We start from the raw sequence: 20495 nt of genomic DNA on the forward strand, positions 1-20495 counted from the left end.
CCCATCTGCAGCTAAAGGAAAGCGTAGCCAAGGAAGAACACAGGCACCCGCACGCTCCATATCGTCCCACACGTGCTCAATTTCCCGGCCCACGTTCCAGCTGGTGGACTGTACTAATGTCTGCAAGGGAGGAAGAGGAGGAAGACAAGGCGGCCGCTAGAACAACCAGGCGTGCTTTCATGCACCGGGACTCTAGCTCCCTTCCTCATACTTACTGCACTCTGTTCCACACTGGTCAAGCTTTGGCGTTGTTCTGCGCTTTGCACAGAGCCTAGCCTCGGGAGACTCACCCCCCGCGAGGACATGGTACGGTCCAGGGCGGAGCCTTCCGCCCCGCCCTAACGTCACGGCCCGCCCCGTTGTGAGGTTATAAAGTGCGCGCGCGGCGGCGCTCGGCGCCGTGGCCGCGCTTCCCTGGCTTTTCGGCTCACCTGGGTTGGCGGCGGCTGCCTGCCTCGGGTGTCGTGCGGTTTCCGCCACGGCCTGGGCGCTGTTCCCCGGCTCCCGGAGCTCAGCGCGAAGCCCTGGCCCCGGCGGCCGGGGCATGGGCCAGGGACGCGGCGTGAGGCGGCTTTCTGCACAGCCGTGACGTGCACCGGACCGGCTTCAGAATGAAGACCCTCATCGCCGCCTACTCCGGAGTCCTGCGGGGTGAGCGTCGGGCCGAAGCTGCCGGCAGCGAGAACAAGAATGGAGGATCTGCCCTGTCACGCGAGGGGTCTGGGCGATGGGGTGAGTGTCAGTCACCCCGGGGTCTTAAATCCTGGGGGTATCCGCAGAAAAGACGACTTTCAGGAAGGGACTCTGACTAAGACATGCTGCGCTGTACTGTACGGCTAGCCACTTCAGACAACTACTTCCAGTTTTTAAAAAGGTCTCACCTTGTATCTCAGGATGGCTTCCAACTCGGAATCCTTCTGCCTCAGCATCCCAAAATGCTGGGATTGCAGGTGTGTGCCACCACGACTGGCTTCTCTTTGGCGGAGCCCGACTCTGCATCCTGTCATTTCTGTCTGGGATGAGGGTTTCCAGTTTGAGCCAGGCAACCTGGTATCCTAGTCAAGCCTGGGTTCATTCTCCATCCTGGTATTCACCAATGTTGCAACATGTGTTACATCACTTCCCATCCCCCAGCTGATGAGGGTGACACCACCCACTCTCCCCAGTTATTAGTGATATTTCACTCTTCAGCCCCCAGTACTGTTCTTTCTCACAAGGTGGAGCAGGACTTGGCTGGGAGAAACTGGATGGAGCAGGGTGTAAGGGTTTTGCAATCCCCTGAAACAGCCACTGGATGGAGAACATGCCTGCCTGGAACAGGTGTGCCCCAACTGTCCTCTGCCCCAGCTTATGTGTGCCAAGCCAGACTGCGGAGCCCACTCAACAGCAACCCTGAGTCTGACATACTTAGAAGTGGGGTGGGAGACCCCTTGGGTTTTTTTGGTTTGTTTGTTTTCTTTCTTTCTTTCTTTCTTTTTTTTTTTTTTTTGAGACAGCTTCTCTGTGTGTAGCTCCATCTGTCCTGGAACTCACTTTGTGGACAAGGATGGAACTCTACTGGGCTTGGTTTTCCTTCTTGAAGATCCTCTTTCAAGGGAGAACTGAGGCCTTCAGTGAACCACGGGCAAAATTAAAATCACACCAATGCTTTTCCCATACAAGGCAAAGCATCCCTCACTCCATAGCTGTAGTTGGAGAAAATGAAGGAGGAAGAGCATACTACTCAAGGTGTCCCTTACTTAGCAGGGCAGTGGTGGGTACTCTGGGGGCAGAGGCAGTTGGATCTATTGAGTTGGAGACCAGCCTGGGAGTTCCAGTTCATGGGAACTTGGAATTATGGGAATCTTAAAGTGGAGGTAGCTGGGCGTTAGTGGCATACGCCTTTAATCCCAGCACTTGGGAGGCAGAGGCAGGCGGATCTCGGTGAGTTTGAGGCCAGCCTGGTCTACAGAGTGAGTTCCAGGACAGCTAGGCTGTTAAACAGAGAAACCCTGCCCCCCCCACACACAAAAGTAATCACCAGATAGCTGATTTACCTTGTTTGTTTGCTTGTTTTGGTTTTGGTTTTCGAGACAAGGGTTTCTCTGTATTGTTTTGGAGCCTGTCCTTGGCTACCTGCCTCTGCCTCCTGAGTGCTGGGATTAAAGGCATACTCCACCACTTCCCAGGTTACTTCTATTAGTACATACTATATAAAGTCCAGAGCATGCTATAGATACAGTTCTAAATCCAGTTTCGTCTTACTATTTAGTCACAAATATTTCTTGCCATTTGTCAGTCATTTCTTGAATGAATGCTGGTGGCTGCAAGGTAACCCATGCTGGACCTCCATCACAGTTTATCCAATGACATAGGCATTAGTCCTAGTTGACTGTTGTGATTATCCGCCCCTGGAGAAGTACTGAACTTTCTGTTGTAGGGGCAAGCAGTTTGAGCTGCCCCACGTACTAACCTATAGTATCTTCTTTACTGTGCCTTTTGATGGGGAAGGAAGTGACTTGCCTATGTTCATGCTTTTAAAATATTCTCATTGTAAGGTAATGGGATGGGTTTGCTGTCTACTGTGGTCCCTTTGGAGATATCTTTCCTGGGCTGTCTGTCTTCCAGGAGCAGGAAGCCTGATCAATACATGTTTTTGACTGTTTTTTAACTCAGGGAGATTTATAGTCTCCATCAGATGATTTTGAGCAACAACCATATTGTTGTCCAACCTTAAATACAATGGGAAAAAAAGTGGGTGTAATTACCTCATAGACTAACAAAGACTAATATGAAATGCAAACTAGTCAGTTTAGCTCTATGGGATCTACTTTGGTGAAAGACTAGGTGGGGTAGGGGAGGATGCTCAAGCAAATTTTATGTTATCTTGACATCTAAGAGGCCTCTTGTACCTCCTTGGTCCTTTGGAGACACTCCCTAGTGGCCTAGTTTGCCTCAGAAGATCAGTTCCCACTGAACACCCTGTAGTGACAGTGTTCAAGAAAGGAGGAGAGCATGGATTCTGGGAAGGGAAGCTCCATGATGGGTGAGAAACTACATAGATAACTCGGTGACTATTGTTTTGATGGATGCTTAGGTGGTTGTGCCTTGTTGGGAGAGAGTGAGTCTTCGCTATTTTTTTTCCTTTGGCTTTTCAAGACAGGGTTTCTCTGTGCATTGCTGGTTGTCCTGGAGCTCACTCTGTAGACTAGGCTGGCCTAACGTGAAGGACCCCCTGCCTGCCTCCTGGGTGCTGGGATTAAAGGTGTGTGCACCACCACTCCTGGCTTGTGGTGATATTTTTAAATCTCTGAATGACTGGCTTGGACTGTGGCTTGGAAGCTTTAGCTAAATCCATGTACATCCCTGCCTTTGCCCTTGGATGGGGGTAGAGCCCTTGAATGCTTCTGGCTGTTCTTAGGGTTTAGTCCAGGACCCAGAGTGAGTAGTACAGTTCTGAGCTGGTACATTGTGTGGCCCTAAATCCTAGAACAGGGGTGGAGTCATAGTTGTCATAGTCCGGGTTTTAATAGAAAAATTGCAACAATTGTGATGACTGGATAGTGGAGATGGAGCTCCCTGTCCCTAAGAATATGCTAGGTGGAGTCAGATTGTTGGGGGTAACTCTGGAATGGAGGGCTGGCAATCATCTAACACAGTCCTGTGACCACAGAATGAAAACCTCACTCCTGTCCCTACACCATCAATTCTGTGTAGCTTTTCCCCCAGCTGCAGAGACTGCATACAGCTCATCTAAGCTTGGGAAGGAGGGCCAAGTGTAATGCTTTATTAGCAGGTGACTCAATGGCAAGTGTGGAAATTCTGCCGCACCTTAGCCCTCCCACTCCTAAATTCAGCAGCAAGTACTTGAGTTATAAAACAACAGTTACCCGTTGGTGCTGGATCTGGCCCAGCCTTCATAGTACAGATGAGAAACTGAGGTCCCCAGAAGAACTAGACCAGGTGTGAAAGACACGCTAGAACTCTGATCCATCTCCATCTGTGCCTATGAGCCTCCTTAAGCCAAAGAGGTGTGGGGACAGCAACACTGAGAGCTGAGCAGCATGTGTGCCATGCAGTTGCCAAATGAGTGTTGATTGTTTCCTAACTCCATGATAGGTATGGTGTCTCCTCAAGCTTTTTTGAGGAAGTTTCCCTAAGCTTGATGGATAGGGTTACCAACACCCTATAGAACTTTGTCTGGCTAGATGAATTGCCCCCACATTACTTCAAACCTCATATTGTATGAGGCTGCCTGAACACCTTCCACCACCTCATAACCTCCTGGCCACCATGCCATGTGCTGGTCATCTTTTTGACCCTCCATCTTGTCCATAATTCAGTTCTATCTTAGGGTCTCTGCACTTGCTTACCCTTCTCAGATCTTGGCATGTCCCCAGATTTTTTACTTTTGTAGTCCTTATCATTACCTAGTTGTCGCATGTACTTACCATTTGGTCACTGTCAGCCCTTGGGACCAGGGGCCCCATTTGTCCTCAGTGTCCTCTTCTTAGCATCTAACACTATGCAGGCAAGTAGTAGGAACCCTTGTAGGTATCTGTCGAGTGAATGAATCATTAGTGGGACTTCCCAGGTCCTCTTGGCAGGAAGCCCTGTCTTCAGCTTTGGTGTAATTCCTTAGCTTTCCCTAGGCCTCTTTGCCTGTATGTGCTGAGTGTCCTAAAGACATTGACAGTCTGGTTAAGAGCTTGCCTTGGGAGCCGTGTGCCAAGTGGGGAGAGCCAGGTGATCCATGATGCCCGCATGGTTCCAGACTATAGAACCTGCTTTTCTCTCTGGGACATGATGGGTTCACTGCCTCTGGCAATTTCATTCTCCTGTTTTGAAATAGATTCAAAGCTGGTTGTAGTGGTGCACGCCTTTAATCCCCACCACTCAGGCAGAGGCAGGCAGCTCTCCAAGTTCCAGGATAGCCAACGCTATACAAAAAAAAAAAACATCTCAAGCAAACAAAAACAACAACAAAAAATTCAGTTAAGGTGAGTGGGAAGTGTTTTGTTAACTGATTTGTTAACCTTTTTTTTTTTGTAAGTCATACAGGAAGTCATAACACTGTTGACAGAGGGTCTGTGGGGTCCTTAAAAGCAGTCATGTTATGGTCTGGTTGTAACTCCAGGGTGTTGGGAACCTGGGAATCCTAAGTGGCCTACGTCCTTGGCTTCATCAAAGATTCTATCTTACTTCATGAAAACAGTGTGTGTGAAAACTTGTTCTTGGAGTAGACTCTCCAGGGTGTGGGCTCACAGTTTGGTGGCTGAGCGCTTCTTATGTGTCAGTCAGCATGCCTGACTTTCAGAAAGCAAGGCCAGAGGGGTGTACACACATTGAGGTGATGTGCAGAGGGAGCTGAGCAGTGATCAGGAGGAAAGAAGGAGTAACTATGGGTCTGGAGGATCAGGAACTAAATCGCCTTGGACTGAGGGAAGGCTTCCCAGGAGAGGTGATGCTCAATATGACTTGTGAAGGATAAAATGGCATTAGCAAGGCAGATAAGGACATGGAAGTAGGGCTGGTGAGATGGCCCAGCATTTGCCTTGACATCTGATCACACTCAAGAGTTCAATGGTAGAAGGAAAGGACTCTGAAAAGTTGTCATTGGACCTATACACACACACTATAACTTTATAAAAGATATCCTAGGCATAAGGAGAAATAGTTTAAAGAGACACAAGTTTGGGTGGAAATGCAGTCTGACTGTGGGCCAGTCTAGTCCTCAGTAAAGACAAATGAGACAGAGAATGTTGTGTCCTGGCCTGTAAGGGTTAATCTGCATCTGCCTTAGAAGACTCAAGAGTCCCAGGAGAGGAGCCTGGGGTAGGTAGTTTCTTGATCTGTGGCGCTCCTAGGTACCCATGGTATGGAACTACTGTGGGAGTTTGGGACTGGGAGACAGGCCTAGGTGTGTGTAGTCCTTACGCTACCACTGAAGGTCTGTGTAGCCTCAGCAAGCCGCTGCCTCTTGCTGATTCTTAGTCCCTTCATGTGAAATGGACAGGGTTGTGGCAAAAATGTTTTTCCCATTATGGTGCTGAACCTGGAGACCCTTGTGCCAACCTACAGAAGCAGGAAGCATAAGGGCCTGTTCTCATTAGAGAAGTTTGTAATTATGAGCCAGTGCGGGAACTTGCTCTGTATCCTCTTCCAACACTGCCTCAGATCCTCAGTGCAGTGAGGAGGGCTCCCTAGGTCGGTGCCTTTGGTTCCTTCCAGATCAACTGGAGAATGTGTTGCCAGACCTGTCCCACTGCTCTTCCTCATTCTTACCCATAGTGTCATCCCAGAAAATGGGGCTTCATTCTCCTTGGGGCCCAGCTAAGTGCCCCACAGGAACTTACCTCCCCACGGATTGTCATAATGGCCTATTTTGGGGACTACTTGGTGACGCATATGCAAGCTGGTGGTGTTGCCATAGCAGCCCCTCCTACTCCAGTATTCTTGAATGTGCTGGGCCAGAAAGTGGGGGTGGAGGAAATGGGCCACTCAGGTCTTCATGCACTCATGTCACAGTCCTGGTTGGGTGTTGAGAACCTGGCATTCTAAAAGACTTACCTTTTTGTCTTTTATCTTCCAAGACTCTCACACTATTTAATGAAAACTAAATATGTTAAACCCAGAACCTCTGGAATGACCCTTGTAGGGGTCAATGTTCCCATTAGAAGGATTGTTTTAGATTAAAAGCCATTAGTGAATTCTAGCAGAGTACAGAAGGTCTAAGTTGACAAGACCTCAAACCTCATCTGCTCTTTCCTTACCCCTTAATTTAGTGTTGTGGAAACAGACCTTTAGAGCAGGAAGGGTCCCAGAAAATCTGTGCAGACTTGGGATGCTGGGCTCCCTGTAGCAGGCTCCTAATATAATATACAGGTCATGATAGCATGACCAGGTACTTCCACCAGCACAGCATGGCTGGAATTGGGACCTGCAGTGCCAGATGTCACTGTGGGCACTATTTTAGGACACATAATTTCCATAACAACACTTAAAGGAGATTGTTCACCCCTCTGGGAAAGAACTCACCAGTGTGTTGGGATTAGCTTTCTGCCTTGTCTAAGTTGTTGGAAGAAATGGGGTATTGGCTAGCTCTTTCTGGTATTAAGGTCAGCATTTCATGGCCTTCTAGTCCTCCTGCCTTCCTCGCTGCTCCTTCAGATTCAGTCTCTGCTGCAGCTTGACTAGACCTTTGCACTTAAGTCCTCAAATTTATGCCCCTTCTCCCTTTGTAGATGCCATTTGCAGGGCCCTGTGCCTTCCTCTTATTAGACTGATACCTCATCTGATATCCCCTTCCCAGGATAGACTGGGGACATCTCTCTATGCCAGCCAGGTCCTTTCAGGCCCCTTGTCTATAATTCATAGCCTTGTTACCCCTGTTATGTCTGGGGTATGCGTCCAAGACTAATTGCCTCTGGCAGATGCCTGAGAAGTAGAAGGGAGATGGAGACTGGAAGTGTCCCTCTTGGTTCAGGGTACTTGGATTTCTTTCTGGAACCTTCCATGTTGTCCCTGGCTTTGTCTCATCCTTCTACTTAGACCTTTCCTGATTCCCTCTGGCACTCCCTTTAACCCATTGGCACAGGCCCTTTTTATTACAGTGCCTCCAAGCATTCAGGCACACATAGACTATGCACCTGCTCTTTGTATATATAGCTCCATTCTGGGCATAGGAACCCAGAGTGAGACATAGTTCCCACAAGTGAATACACACCTCCCACAGTGAAAAGGGCTGTGAATGTAGGAGTGACAGGCAACCTGTCGGGCATGACCAGTTCATCCTGAATTGAGCACAGGAAGACTTCCCAGGGGGAAGGTGGATAGGCTAGTTGGCTAGGAGTCAGTGCCTGACAGGGTTCCCCTGTATGTGCTGAACAACTGACCAGATTTGGAAGGAAGAGAATACTTGGTGGCACTGCAGGCTGGGTCAAGAGAGTCCCTGGCAAAGCATGTGAGGGAGTGGTTGGTAACACCCTGTGCACATGGATTGACAGAGCCCAGCACTGGAGTGGGACTCTAGTAACAACAGGCATAACCTTCCAGAGCTGTCAATTCCACCATGTCTGGCCCTGTCACTATTACATGTATGGACTCTGGCTGAAAGTACCTGCCTGAGGCCGCCCAGAAGAGAGTTAGCTACCTCTGGCCTCAAAGGTGTTGCATCACTTGGCACTTGACTGTCTTGACCCTCCCAGGAATATGTTGAGGTTCACCTGTTATAGCCATGCAATTTGTGCCCATTCCTTTGGAGTAACTTGAGGCAAAGCTAGGCAAGCTTGAGGCAAACCAAGGCAAAGCTTCAGTCCACGTGGGCTAAATGTAGTATCCTTGGAGGCTGGGAATGTGAGCAGTATGCCTTCCTGCTCAGGGAGCCCCAGAGGCCCTTCAAGCCTCTGCTCTCTAGCTCTTTCCAGACTTAATAGCTGGGCAAGTTCTGATTGGACTTCCCAGAGTTACTGGGTTCCTCACAGGGACCCATAACTAAGGAGGACACTGGGTCTCAAGAAGGGTAGCAATTTGCAAGAAGCATTAGAACCAGGGTTTGTATTGCTTTAAGAAAACGGAAGGACACTGAGGCCCACTTGATAATTAACTGTCACTCACACAGATCCTTGCTTTTTATGGAGTTCTTCCTTAACATTATCTCACTTAATTTCCTCAGCAGTCTGCCGAGGTAGGTATTAGCCCTACTGCACAGGTGAGGAAACTGAGGCTTGTGTAGGCAGTGACTCATCCAAGCCACACTTCCTGTGTGTTGGAGGCCAGTTTTCCTGACTCCTGTTCTTTGGACTTCTCCTGGGTGCAGCCCCTGCACAGATGCTTGTTGTGGAGGTGTCAGAGAAGCCATGTAGGCTGTCCAGAGTCATGACCTCCCACCTGCTCTGTGTACTACATGCTTCCCAATACATGCTCGCCCCTCCCTTCCACAGGCAGGGGACTCTCTGCCCCTGGCTCTGGCTCATTGCCTCAAATTCTTTTCCTTTATAGCTCTCGTCTCCACCGGATATCTCATTCTCTCTTTTGGCAGTATCCGAGCTTCCAGGCAGGTGGGGCATGAGTTCCTGCAATCTCCTACCCCCACTAACACCCTCCCTGCCTGGCAGCACCTTTAAGTAAGCGCTTGTGCTTTGTGCCTTACTGTCATAGCACTTTGACGAGACAGTCCTCTGTTTCCAACTTCTCTTTGGGATATTCCGATACCCCTCCCCCGTTTCTGGATTGTTGATCATGTGCCTTGACCCAGCCTTCTGGGAACCCTCTCTTTGTTTTGGTAGTTCCAATACCTACAGTCTCTGGTCCCCTTCCAGTCTTCCTTCAGAGCCCTGGAGAGCCTCCTTTCACAGCAAGCTCTGTACCTTTTCTCCTAATGCACAGCCTTGACACACCTAATGCGTGCCTTGTGAAAAGCTGTCTGCTCACTATTTATACCCTTTCCACCTGGGGAGGTGAAAGCAGCAACAGTCTCAACTAACTGGCTACCCGTACCTTGCATACATTAAAATCAGTTTGTTACCTATATACATGCATGTACACGTGTACTCTACATACAGTTCCTGTGTGGAGGTCAGAGCACAACTTGAAGGGGCTGGTTTTCTTTCCACCATGTGGGTCCCAGGGATCAAATTCAGCTCATCAGGCTTGGTAGTAGTTCTACCTTTATCTATCAGGCTCCCATACATTTTCTCAATCTTTTCCAAACCCCCCTGAGGTTCTTACACTCAGAGAGGTTTAATCATCACCTCTGGTCACAGACCCAGACAGAACAGAGCTGGTCCTTTCCCCAGAACTGGGAGGCTTAGATTCAGACTCTGACCTTAGGCAAGGATGAGAGGAGGCCAGGAAACTGTTTTCATCAGCCTGCGGAGGGGCCTCCTTGGTCACTGATAATAGATATTGAACAGAGAGATTCTCATGCAGTCCTGAGCACTCCCATTCTTGGGCCCTGAGAAGGTGGCTGTTGGGTTCACTGTGATCGGCAGCTCTTATGACCTCACCACAGAGCTTAGGAGCATTTGGGTGGGGCTCACCCTCATACAGCCAGTCTGCACAGAACTGCCCATGTGATAGTGGGACATGGTGTAGGCAGAGCAGGCAGCCCTTCTCACCCAGTGTTATCTGGAGTTTGGGTGTACACCACCAAGTTTATTTGGGGACCAGCCCTCTGTAACATGGCATTGTTCAAGTGATTAAGGGACTTGGAGTCCAAATACCTGCCTTAAGTAACCAGTGAGGTCTCATCATGCTTTATTTTCCTTCTTGCTGTGTCTGCCCTCCTAAGGAGTGCTGTGAGACAGTGTTGTGACATGGCATAGAATGGTAAGAAATCCGCTCTGGGCCTCTGGGGCTCTTTGGCATTCTTCTTCCATCTGTCCTCCAGACATGGAGTTAAAAATGAGCTGTGTGCAAGGATCAGTGCCCCACATCAGCCTCCTGCAGGAGTCTTTGCTTCATAGGACTGGTCTATTTGTTCTATGCTATGCCTTATCTCTCCTGTGAAAAATGATGTCTGCAAGTGAAAAACAGAACCTGCAAGTAGAGGTTCTGTTCCTGTCACAAGTCAGGGAACTTATGCTTATAGAAGGCAGGAAAGGCTCCAGCATTTTCATAGCAGGGCTGGCTTGGCTGAAAGCAGCCCAGTACAACTTGTGCATTCAACCTTCTCAGCCTGGCATTGTGGGATTTGTCCAGCCATACAGCAAACCTCTATAACCCTCCCCACCCCAACCCTGTGTGAGGTTCTACATACACAGATGAATCAGGTCTGGTTTTGGTACTCACAAGTCACTGTTAGAGGGGAGTTGTCAAGTAGCTATACATGGGATTCAGTGGAACTGGTGCTGTATGGGAGAGCAGAGGAGAATGGGTGGGCCCAGGGAGGCTTGAGGGATGAGGAAGCTGGACTTGGCTGAATGCTAAGACTCTCTGCCACCCTCCCAGGAGTCAAACAGGCTGGGAATGGAGGTGGTGACATTTGATTGTAGCTTCCACACCAGCTGGACTTCTGCCAACCAAGCTGAAGTAGAGGAAGTGTTGACAACCAGGTATCAAAGGCTGATTATGCCTTAGGGATATGCAAGGGAACCCTCACTTCCTGGTTCCCCAGGTGACTGTCCTAGGGCTGTTGCAAGCTGGTGAACTTTAGGGCCCAAATTCTGGCCAGGAGGTGGACATTAGGGACCATGAACTTGATCTAACTCATTCGATTTTACAGATAGGGAAAAAGCCCCAATGGAGGAAAGTCACTTGGCCAAGTTGACACAGGAATTGGTGGCACAGTTAGGACTAGAACCCAAAGGCCTGCTGCCTCTACCTGCTCTTTAAGCCTGCTTCAGTAGCCATGGTGTAGCATGCCTGTTATTCAGCACTCAGGAGGCTGCAGCAGGAGAATTTTAAGTTTGAGGCCATCCTGGGCTGTATGAGACTCAACAACACCAAAGCTAATCAGTAAAAAACAAAACACGAACAAAAAGAAAATGAGACTATTTCTGTCTACCCTCTGAATGACAGCAGAGAGAATAGAGAAAGGACTTGAGACCAGAAGCCTAGGAGTAGGTTTGATTCAGGTACTTTCACACTCTGATTGAGAGGCCTTGAAGCAACATCAGAATGGGGGTGATAGACACCTTGTTTGTGCCGGTGGTATGGAGGGTCAAATCTTCAGCGGCCCCTCAGGCCTCATTCTTACTGTTCTTCCCTGCATTGAAGGAGCTCTAAGGGCCTGAATGGCTAGAGTATGGACTTCATCTTCCTTTCTCAGTAAGTCTTGCTTGAGTGCCTATTTCTAATACCAGCCAGGCCCTTTCAAGGCACTAGGAACCCAGAATTGACCTGGCCTCAGGCACATCTGGTCTCATGTGACAATATTAACTGTGTAGTTTGCATAAGTAGGGGGTATTAGACAGAAAAGCTCCCTGAGGTGGCAAGAAAGTGACTGGTGGTTCTAGGCTTTGGTGGTCCCCAGGGAAGAAAAGATTGTATCTCTGCTGTGGCCCTCTCCATTGGGGTACTATCAGCGCAGGGAGTGGTGGCCTTTGAGAAGCAATTGCTGTCTGCTAGGCCTCTTGGGGCTCCCACTGGAGTCTGGACTTGGGACAGGAAAGCCAGGCAGTGATGTGGGAGTGGACCTGAGGAATGTAGTATTGCAGCCCTCCCCCAGCCTTTCCAGGGATCTGGGCTTCCTTGTAGAAATGCAGCTGGTCTTTCCTGGACTGCATTCCCTTTGGGCTGGCTAGGCAGGCCGTAGATGGTTGGTCCAGTGAGGTAGGATGGGAGAAGAAGGGGCCCTGGCCTGCTTGGATATGGACTTGGGAAGTGTCCTAGGCCCTTGGTTTTGTCTGTATAGTGGGACGAGAATTGGAAGAAAATGGGGTTTTACTCTCTAACCCTTATCTACTTGTAAGCAAGTTAATAAGATCAGGGGGATTTGAGTTATTTTGGAGAAAAAAAAGTTTAGGTTTTCTCAGTTTGGGTGGGGCATATGACCAGTAAGGGGTTTTGACATGCCTCCCTGGAGACTGCACCAGCTATAGTTGGCTGTGCTGACTGAAATTCAAGGCCTGCAAGTGTAGGATAAGGGGTTCAGGCTTGGGCTTCACTTCCCAGCAGGCTCCAGGTGCCTTCCTGTGTCATGTGTGCCTTTCCCTAAACACTAGTCCAAACTATAGCCTAGGTTCTGCATCCAGTAGTGGTAGGGCTCATAATTAGAAGGCAGGTAGTGTCTGCACTTACTTCCTGCTTAGCTGAAGGCTTTGCCATACTCATTCCCTTACTCTATGTGAGACTTGGACACTTCTGTTGTTTCTCAAATTTATTACCTGGGAGTGCTGACAACTGCAGAATTGACTCAGTGGACCGTGGCATTTCTAACCTGCTCATAGGTGATATGATGGGGTGTTCCCCAGACCATGCTTTAGATAAGGTAGTGTTACAGCACCTTTTGTCTTTTCTGCCAGTAGAGCACCTAGCCTGTCCAATGGGCACGTATGCTTAACCCTTGTGGCCATTGTTGCTGGCAGTGATGAGTCTAGAATCAAGAGTCTAGGCTATATCTTAGAGGTTCAGTTGTGACAAATCTATTTGTCTAGGCTCAACTGGTGGACATATGTACCAGGCCCTGAATTTGGTCCACCCTTCAACTCCCTGTGCCCCATAGTCAGAGTCCTTTGCATTCATTAGCTGCTATGTCAAAAGTTGAGGTTCTCTGAGCAGAGGCAGGAATCCTGGGTTCTGTTTTATTTTTTCCTTCCTTCCTTCCTTCCTTCCTTCCTTCCTTCCTTCCTTCCTTCCTTCCTTCCTTCCCTTCTTCATTTTTTGAGTCAGGGTTTCTCTATATAATAGCCCTGGCTATTCTGGAAGTCACTTTTAGACCAGGCTGGCCTTAAACTCTTCCTGCTTCTGCCTCCTTAGTGCCACTACCACCTGGATGGAATCCTGGTTCTTATTCTGATAACCTTACTAATGCTATAATGCATGATCCCTCTAGGGCTCAGGATGAAACCTAAGGAGCAAGTCTGGTGGAGGAAAAGGACCTAAGGTAGTAGGAGAGTTACAAAAGGGGTGAAGGAGCAATATGCCAACCCTCTGGAATGACTGTGGGCTCCAGTTTTTGTTCCACCATTCCTATAGAACATTGGGTGTTATTGAGTGTTCAGTATATGATGACTGATTCCTGTGCATGCTATTCCCTGGGGTCATATAGTGAGTAGAACCAGGAGTTTGCCTTTGCAGTGCCAAACCCTCTCCTCCAGGCTTATTAGATCAGAGAGGTGAAAGGACTGGCATGTCCACCTTGAAGTCTGGCATTGTCTCCTCATCCCTAAAAGTTGAGCTGAGAGGAGGTATATTCCTTTCTGAAATAGGCTGTGACCTTGCTACTACCGATTTTGACAGAAAGCAAAGGCTCACAAATGTGACTCCCTAGACCCCTTTCTCCCTCTTCCCAGCTTATAAGCCAGGTGAATGGTCAGGCGACCCTCAAGGACAAGACTGAGTCATCTGTCCTGGGCCTCTAGCAGTGGGTGGCAGGGAGGAATGTTTGAGTGGCATACAATAGGCGCTCAGTAAAGATGTGCTGAACAAAGGAACACTGTTGGGCTCAGCAGAGTTGGGGTGTGAAGTGGCCTCTGCGCCTTTTAGTCTAGAGCTGAAATGAGTGCTCTTGGGGCCTCACCTGTGCTCTTTCCTAGTGCCACTTCTCTTGTAGGCACCAGGCTGCATGGCCACACTGCCTGTCAGCTATTGGAGTCCTGGGGTCAGCCTGGGAGCACAAATACAGTGCCAACTAATTGAGCACATTTTGTCCAGATTTCTGGTCTTGGCACTTGCTTAGCAGCAAACATGTGTACAGCCCTAGATCAGGTGCCTTCCTGTGTTCTGTGTACCTTTCCTTAAACACTATTCTAACCACTAGCTTGGGGTTCTATCTGCAGTGCTGGGGTACATAGCCCCCCCCACTTTAGGGGAAGTAGATGCCCCCTGGATCCTCCCTAAGCCCCAAGCTTTGGGGACTTTGGGGAGATGAATGTTAATCTCTCTTCAGCTGGTTGCCATGTAAGCTTGGTTGTTGGAGTGGGAATGATAGAGTCAGCCCCATGGAAAGAGGTGTCCAGGATAAAGGGAGTGGGGCAGGGACTGGGATGCTCAAAGTACACTTGGACAAAAATCAAAACAAAATATTGCAAATTGGATGTTGAACTTCTGTCCTTGGCCTCAAAGACACAGAGAGCAAAGATTAAATATTTGTACTAGATCAGATAAAGGAAGGATATGTATTTGAACATTGGGGATGGAAGAGAACTGGCCTCCCTGTGGCCCAAATCCAGGACTAGCTCTTAGATTCCCTACTACCATGTTCTTTGTTTTATATGCAGAAATGATGATACAGGGAAGCCACAGTTTTTATGGCCTTTAAGCTGTAAAGCAGCCATTAGGAAGACATTTGGTGGCAGAGTGAGGATTCAGTTATTTGTGATTCTGTGGCCCACATTCACCTGTCTAGGAAGGTACCCATAGGAGGCGGGTTGTACTGGGGTGTCTGAGGCTGGAAGGCAGGCTTGTAATACATTATAGACTGACATCTTCTCCTCCTACAGGAACTGGCTCCAGCATCCTCTCAGCCCTCCAAGACATCTTCTCTGTCACCTGGCTCAACAGGTCCAAGGTAGAAAAGCAGCTCCAGGTCATCTCAGTACTGCAGTGGGTCCTGTCCTTCCTGGTGCTAGGTAAGCACAGCTAGGGTGAGTAGAGGTAGGGGTGACATGGTTGCATCCCCATTGAGATCACCTTCTCCCCAGCCTTTTCCCATCTTTGGTCAAATATTCTACTATTAGGCATGCCAGAAACCTTAATGAATTCATGGAATATGTAGGAAGGCTTTTATTTTTCAGATTAAATTAACCAAAGTTACTTGAATTTGGGTCTATAGGATGCCCAAAGCCTGCACCCTTCTGACTGCCCCTTGCCTATCAGCAAAGAGCGTGTGTGTGTGTTGCTTTGCCTTAGTGTGCAATGTTAGGTTTGAGACCTACTCCAGAAACGCTCTGACTTTATGTAGGCTTCTTGAGCTCTTTCCTCTGGCATGTGAAGATGCTGCTGCGGTCCTCCCCTCACATGGGGAATGAAGATAAGGATTGAAAGCTGCTACACAGATTCTGGTGGTGGTCCCCATTGCAGGAATGTTGTTGATGAATGGTGTCCCAAGATCCCAATTTCAATTCTAATCCCCTTTGCTGAATGTATGCCCCAGCTGCTCCCCTGCCTTTCAGCGCTGCCTGTGTGGCTTTGGGATGCTGTTTCTGCAGGCATGGCTAGATACTTCACAGGCCTCCTATGGGTACCTTCCTAGAATCTAGGGGGAGGGCAGACACTGCTCTCCTGGGACCTTCATGCCCAGGCCTTATATCCTCAGCATAGGTTAGTTTCTGGGCACATGAACACACCTGCTGCAGTACACCGTGTGGCCAGGCCTCCAGCCACTCACTCTTTACACTGTCCAGGATGGTGGGAGCTCAGCAGACACCCACATGATGGTGTGAGCAGCTGTCCTTATGGCAGGCATAGAGCCTCTGAGGCCACACTGCAGAGCAAAACCCACAGTGTGTGAGGCCCTTGAAATATCTTTTTTCAATTTCTACTTTGTGGGTGAGGAAATGGAAATTCAGAGGTTCAGTGGCAGACCATGACACCCATTAAATGGGAAGTTGGAGTTTAAGTCAAGGCCCAGTGCATTCCCTTACTGTGAAGGTCCAGTATTAATGGACAGAGCCTAGGGTGGGCTTGGGATCCATTGAACCCCTAAAATTAAATACATGTATACATTTTCACTGCTAAGGCTATAGCTGTTCTCAAATTCTTACAGGGTCATATGGCCTCAGGAAAATGAAGAAATAGTGGTTTGGAGACAGATAGTTAAATTGGCTCCCTTAGGGCTCTGACCTTGAGTGTGGCTTGCATTTGGTCTCTTATTAGAATACCAGGGGTAAAGAAGATGGTGTAACCTCTCTTTGTTCAGACAGGATGCAAGAACCTAGTGGTGACAGAGCCTTGTCAGGGTTATAGGAGAAGAAAAGAAGAAGGACCAAGACAAGAATGCAGTGACCCTGGCCTCTCAGTCCTCTGTCTATAGTCTCCTTTGCCCATTGTCTCTGTTTGCACTAGAAGCTAGCACTTACCTTGCCTTAGTGGGTCAGAGCTTAGCTGTGGGGCACTGAGTAAATTGTGCAATCCCATATAGCATAGGGACTGGCCCAAAGCTGTAGGTTAATGATCTGTGAGGCCCAGTCACAGCCCAGAAACTGGCCCAGCGTGTCTTTCCAACATGCTGGTGTAGGTGGGAGCTAGACCTGGGCAGGTGATGAGCCCTGCTTAAGCTACTGATAATTACTACATGAGCTGTCCCAGCCACTCCCTTCCACTGTGTCCCAAACCTGCTGGCAGAGGCTTGCCATGCAAAGGCTGCTATGGATACCCTTCTTGTTTCTCTTAATCAGTTTTTTGTTTTTCTAATGTGCCATGTAGTCCTCTAGAATTGGAGAAAGCTGTGGGCCTTCTTGGTGCTTTTAATTGTATAATATAAAATGCATTGGGTTTTAAAGGAACTAATAACGCTGGAATATAAATATGTAACCTTTGAAACCCAAATGGACACTTAGTAATGTATTTTTTATTATGTTGTTTAGTTATAAAGTATCAGCAGCTGTAACAGTTAATCTTCAGTAATAAATGAAGTGTCTTCAAGATTGCTGAGACTGCTGTAATGCAGTATGAAAATGCTTTGCCATCTATTGGTATGTGTCAGCAGGCTTTGCTAATACTCCTGCAGTTTGTCACTAAGTGAAGGAAATGATCAATTTCCATGTAAATCTAGTAGAAAACTTAGATGTCACTTTGCTCCCCCATACAAATCCATAGATACTTAACTGTGTTACAGATCATCTGTTAAATTCCAACATCATGTCACTTTATCTTTCCAGCTCTCTGTAAGAAAGTAGAGACTTGGGTATGAGTAGTGGCCAGTACATAGCAGGGCCAACTCACCAAGTCTGCTTGGTCCTGTCCCTGCTCTCCACAGCCCTGCTACTGTGTCTCCTACTAGAGAGCACCCACACATTTCCTTGTACCACCAGCCTGGGGGCCAGAGCTCTACAGTGTGAGTTGCTTGTGGCTACCATGTACAGGTAGCATACATGTACAGGGATGTATGCAGGTAGTCCTGAATGTTCTCTCTGTGGAACAAGCAGGCTGTTACAATCTCCGTGTCTCCATGTCTTTGGTCTCAGTGGCTTTGGCGGACGTCAGCCTCGTTACCCAAGAATGTGGGACATGGAGCTGTTGTAGGTTTCCCAAAAGGAAGACATTTTATGGGATAGCTCATTGTTTTCTAACTCCATAAGGTTTTTTGATAAAGGGTCTCACTATATAGCCCTGGTTGGCTTGTATGTATGTAGACCAGGCTAGCCTCAACTCAGAGATCCACCTGCCTCTTCCTCCAGAGTGCTGGGAATCAAGTTCTGTGCCACTACATCCAGCAGGTAGATTTTTTTTTCTTAAACCTTTCTATATTGGTGGCTGGGGCTGGAGAGCTTAATCTCACCTTGTTCTAGCTCCAAAGGTGCTCAAGGACTGAGCTCTATTGGACAGGAGAGGCAGGTGGTGAGAAAATGCTTATCCTGAGAGGGCAGGGGCAGCCCCCAGCTGTGTAGAACCAGGACTGGAATACTAACTTTGTGCCTCTGTCACTTCTCTGTCTTCGTCATGCAGAAAGGACAGGTATGTATGGATACTTTCCTCCCCATAGTGACCAGCCTCCCAGCAGTGGGGTTTGGGCTCCTTGATGGCAGCAAGGTCTTTAGGATGTTCACACTACAGCCCTTTCTGAACTCCATGGGCCTAGCCTGACCCACCTGGAATGCATTGATCCTTTCTTTGCTTGGACACCTGTGGAGGCTAGGACTGGAGTGGACTGGACCCTTTTCTGGGACCAAGGAAGGGGCCTGAGGCAAACTGTTGGAGCAGTGCACTGTATGCATCCTAAATATACGAAGGACTGTTTTCCTAGCTGCCTTAGGGGGATCCACATTATCTTCAACAGGGTGTGTGGGCTGCAGTTGCTTCCCAAGACACAACTCCTGTGTGTGCCGCTGCTAAGTTATCTTAGGAAAATGCATGCTGTTTTCTGGTAACTGTCGCTTGGTTTTATCTGTCCTAGGGAAAGGCCAATTCAGGAGTTAGACTGGGCTGAGGTAGACTGAGGATGGTGAGGGCCACAATTTCCCTGCTCTTAGGTTCATAGAAATCTGCATCTGGACTTATTCTTTTTCATGGACACACACACATTCTAAAACAGGCTTAGCACTGTGGATGGAAAGGCTTATGGAGCCTGAGTCCCTGTCCCCTCCCCAGTTGTGTTGAATGCCAGGGGGAAAGATGTGTGTGTAGCAGTGTGGAAAATACAGGTTGTGTGGTGGGGAGTTTGATACTGAGGAACACTCTGGAGGGAACAAAGATCTGAGTAGGGCTGAAAGGCTGGATAAAAATTGGAGAGAGAAGCCCTGGTGAGGGCATCTAGGGGTGGGACATGAGATACTGGCTCTCCTTCCCTCAGGGTCCAGGCCATTCAGCCTCATGGTCAGCCAGCAGGTCCCAAGGACACAAATAGAAGGTGTCCTGGGAGAGTCCAAGTGTTTGAAGAGAGGGGCCCCTAGTGGGCTCTGGCTCTGGCCTAGTGACAGCCCTCCTGTGACAAGTGTCCCCTTTTACCCCTCCCCACCCCTGTGGTGACAGTCTGAGAACCTTGGCTCTCTTCTGTCCTTCTGGGTAAGCCTGGGCAAGTCACTCCTGTCAAGTTCTCATCTAAAATAGAAAAGTCACCCTACTTTAATGACTCAAAGGGGTCACGCAAGAAGGAGACATTAAGGATTGCTTCACCAGGCGATGGTGGTGCATGCCTTTGATCCCAGCACTTGGGAGGCAAAGGCAGGTGGATCTCTGTGAGTTCAAGACCAGCCTGGTCTACAAGAGCTAGTTTCAGGACAGCCTCCAAAGCCACAGAGAAACCCTATCTCAAAAATCTGGAAGAGAGAGGGGAGGGGGGAAGAATTGCTTCACAAGAAGCTGAAGTCTCCCCATATTGTCCATCCAGCTCAAGCGCAGGTGCCCTTAGCACTAAGACCCTCCTGTGCCCGTTGGTCCTGCTCCTCATCCCTGAGCCACCCCATCAACCACTCCCAGTGCCTGGGCATCTGGAGTACATTGGTGCCATGGGAAGTGCTTCATCCTTTCTGAGAGCCTGAGAGCCTGACCTGTTGTCCTGCCTCCACAGGAATTGCCTGCAGTGTCATCCTCATGTACACTTTCTGCACTGACTGTTGGCTCATAGCTGTGCTCTACTTCACCTGGCTGGCGTTTGACTGGAACACGCCCAAGAAAGGTAAAGGTCTGGGCCTCCTACCCGTGTTTCCCCCACCCTAGGAAGCTCCTTCTGCTGGGCAGCAACTCCTCTTCCTGGTGCTGCTCCTTTATGGAATACCGACTTTGTGAAAGACCTGGGCTGGGCTGTGTATGGTGTGGGGTGATGTAAAGCTCCCTGTCTTCATAGCAGCTCGCTATGTGGGAAGGGGCACACTGGGCAGGTGCACACTGGGCAGGTGCAAAAATGCTGTGTGGGCTGACAGACACCTTCCTCAGGGGTTCACATTGGCTCTGTCTGGCCTGTATTGTTCAGTTGTCCCCCACACTACTCCTTCCCAACACTGTGTTTTGTTTCCTGGAAGGTGGCAGGAGATCACAGTGGGTGCGAAACTGGGCTGTGTGGCGCTATTTTCGAGACTACTTTCCCATCCAGGTAAAGACATGGTGTGTTGTCTTGTGGAGGACAGGAACGGATGAAAGTATGAACAGTGACAGTGTTGAGTTGAACTGTCTGGGCTCTCCCACACTGAGCATCTGTCCGTGCTCTACCTGTCCGTGCTCTACTGGCTCCATGCCAGAGTGGGGCAGCTTTTGAT

General features: G+C 48.9%; 1 protein-coding gene across 1 annotated transcript in view; it reads left to right on the forward strand.

The window, feature by feature from the left end:
* Positions 1-389: 389 nt before the first annotated feature.
* Positions 390-20495, forward strand: part of Dgat2 (diacylglycerol O-acyltransferase 2) — a 29438-nt gene continuing 9332 nt past the window's right edge. The window contains exons 1-4 of the mRNA XM_027407744.2: positions 390-732; positions 15084-15212; positions 19811-19918; positions 20262-20332. Of these exons, the coding sequence (XP_027263545.1) occupies positions 612-732; positions 15084-15212; positions 19811-19918; positions 20262-20332 (429 nt within the window). The 5' untranslated portion in view covers positions 390-611. The remainder of the gene's footprint in view (positions 733-15083; positions 15213-19810; positions 19919-20261; positions 20333-20495) is intronic.

This window comes from Cricetulus griseus, chromosome 3, assembly GCF_003668045.3.
Source record: "Cricetulus griseus strain 17A/GY chromosome 3, alternate assembly CriGri-PICRH-1.0, whole genome shotgun sequence".
Classification (NCBI taxonomy): Eukaryota; Metazoa; Chordata; class Mammalia; order Rodentia; family Cricetidae; genus Cricetulus; species Cricetulus griseus.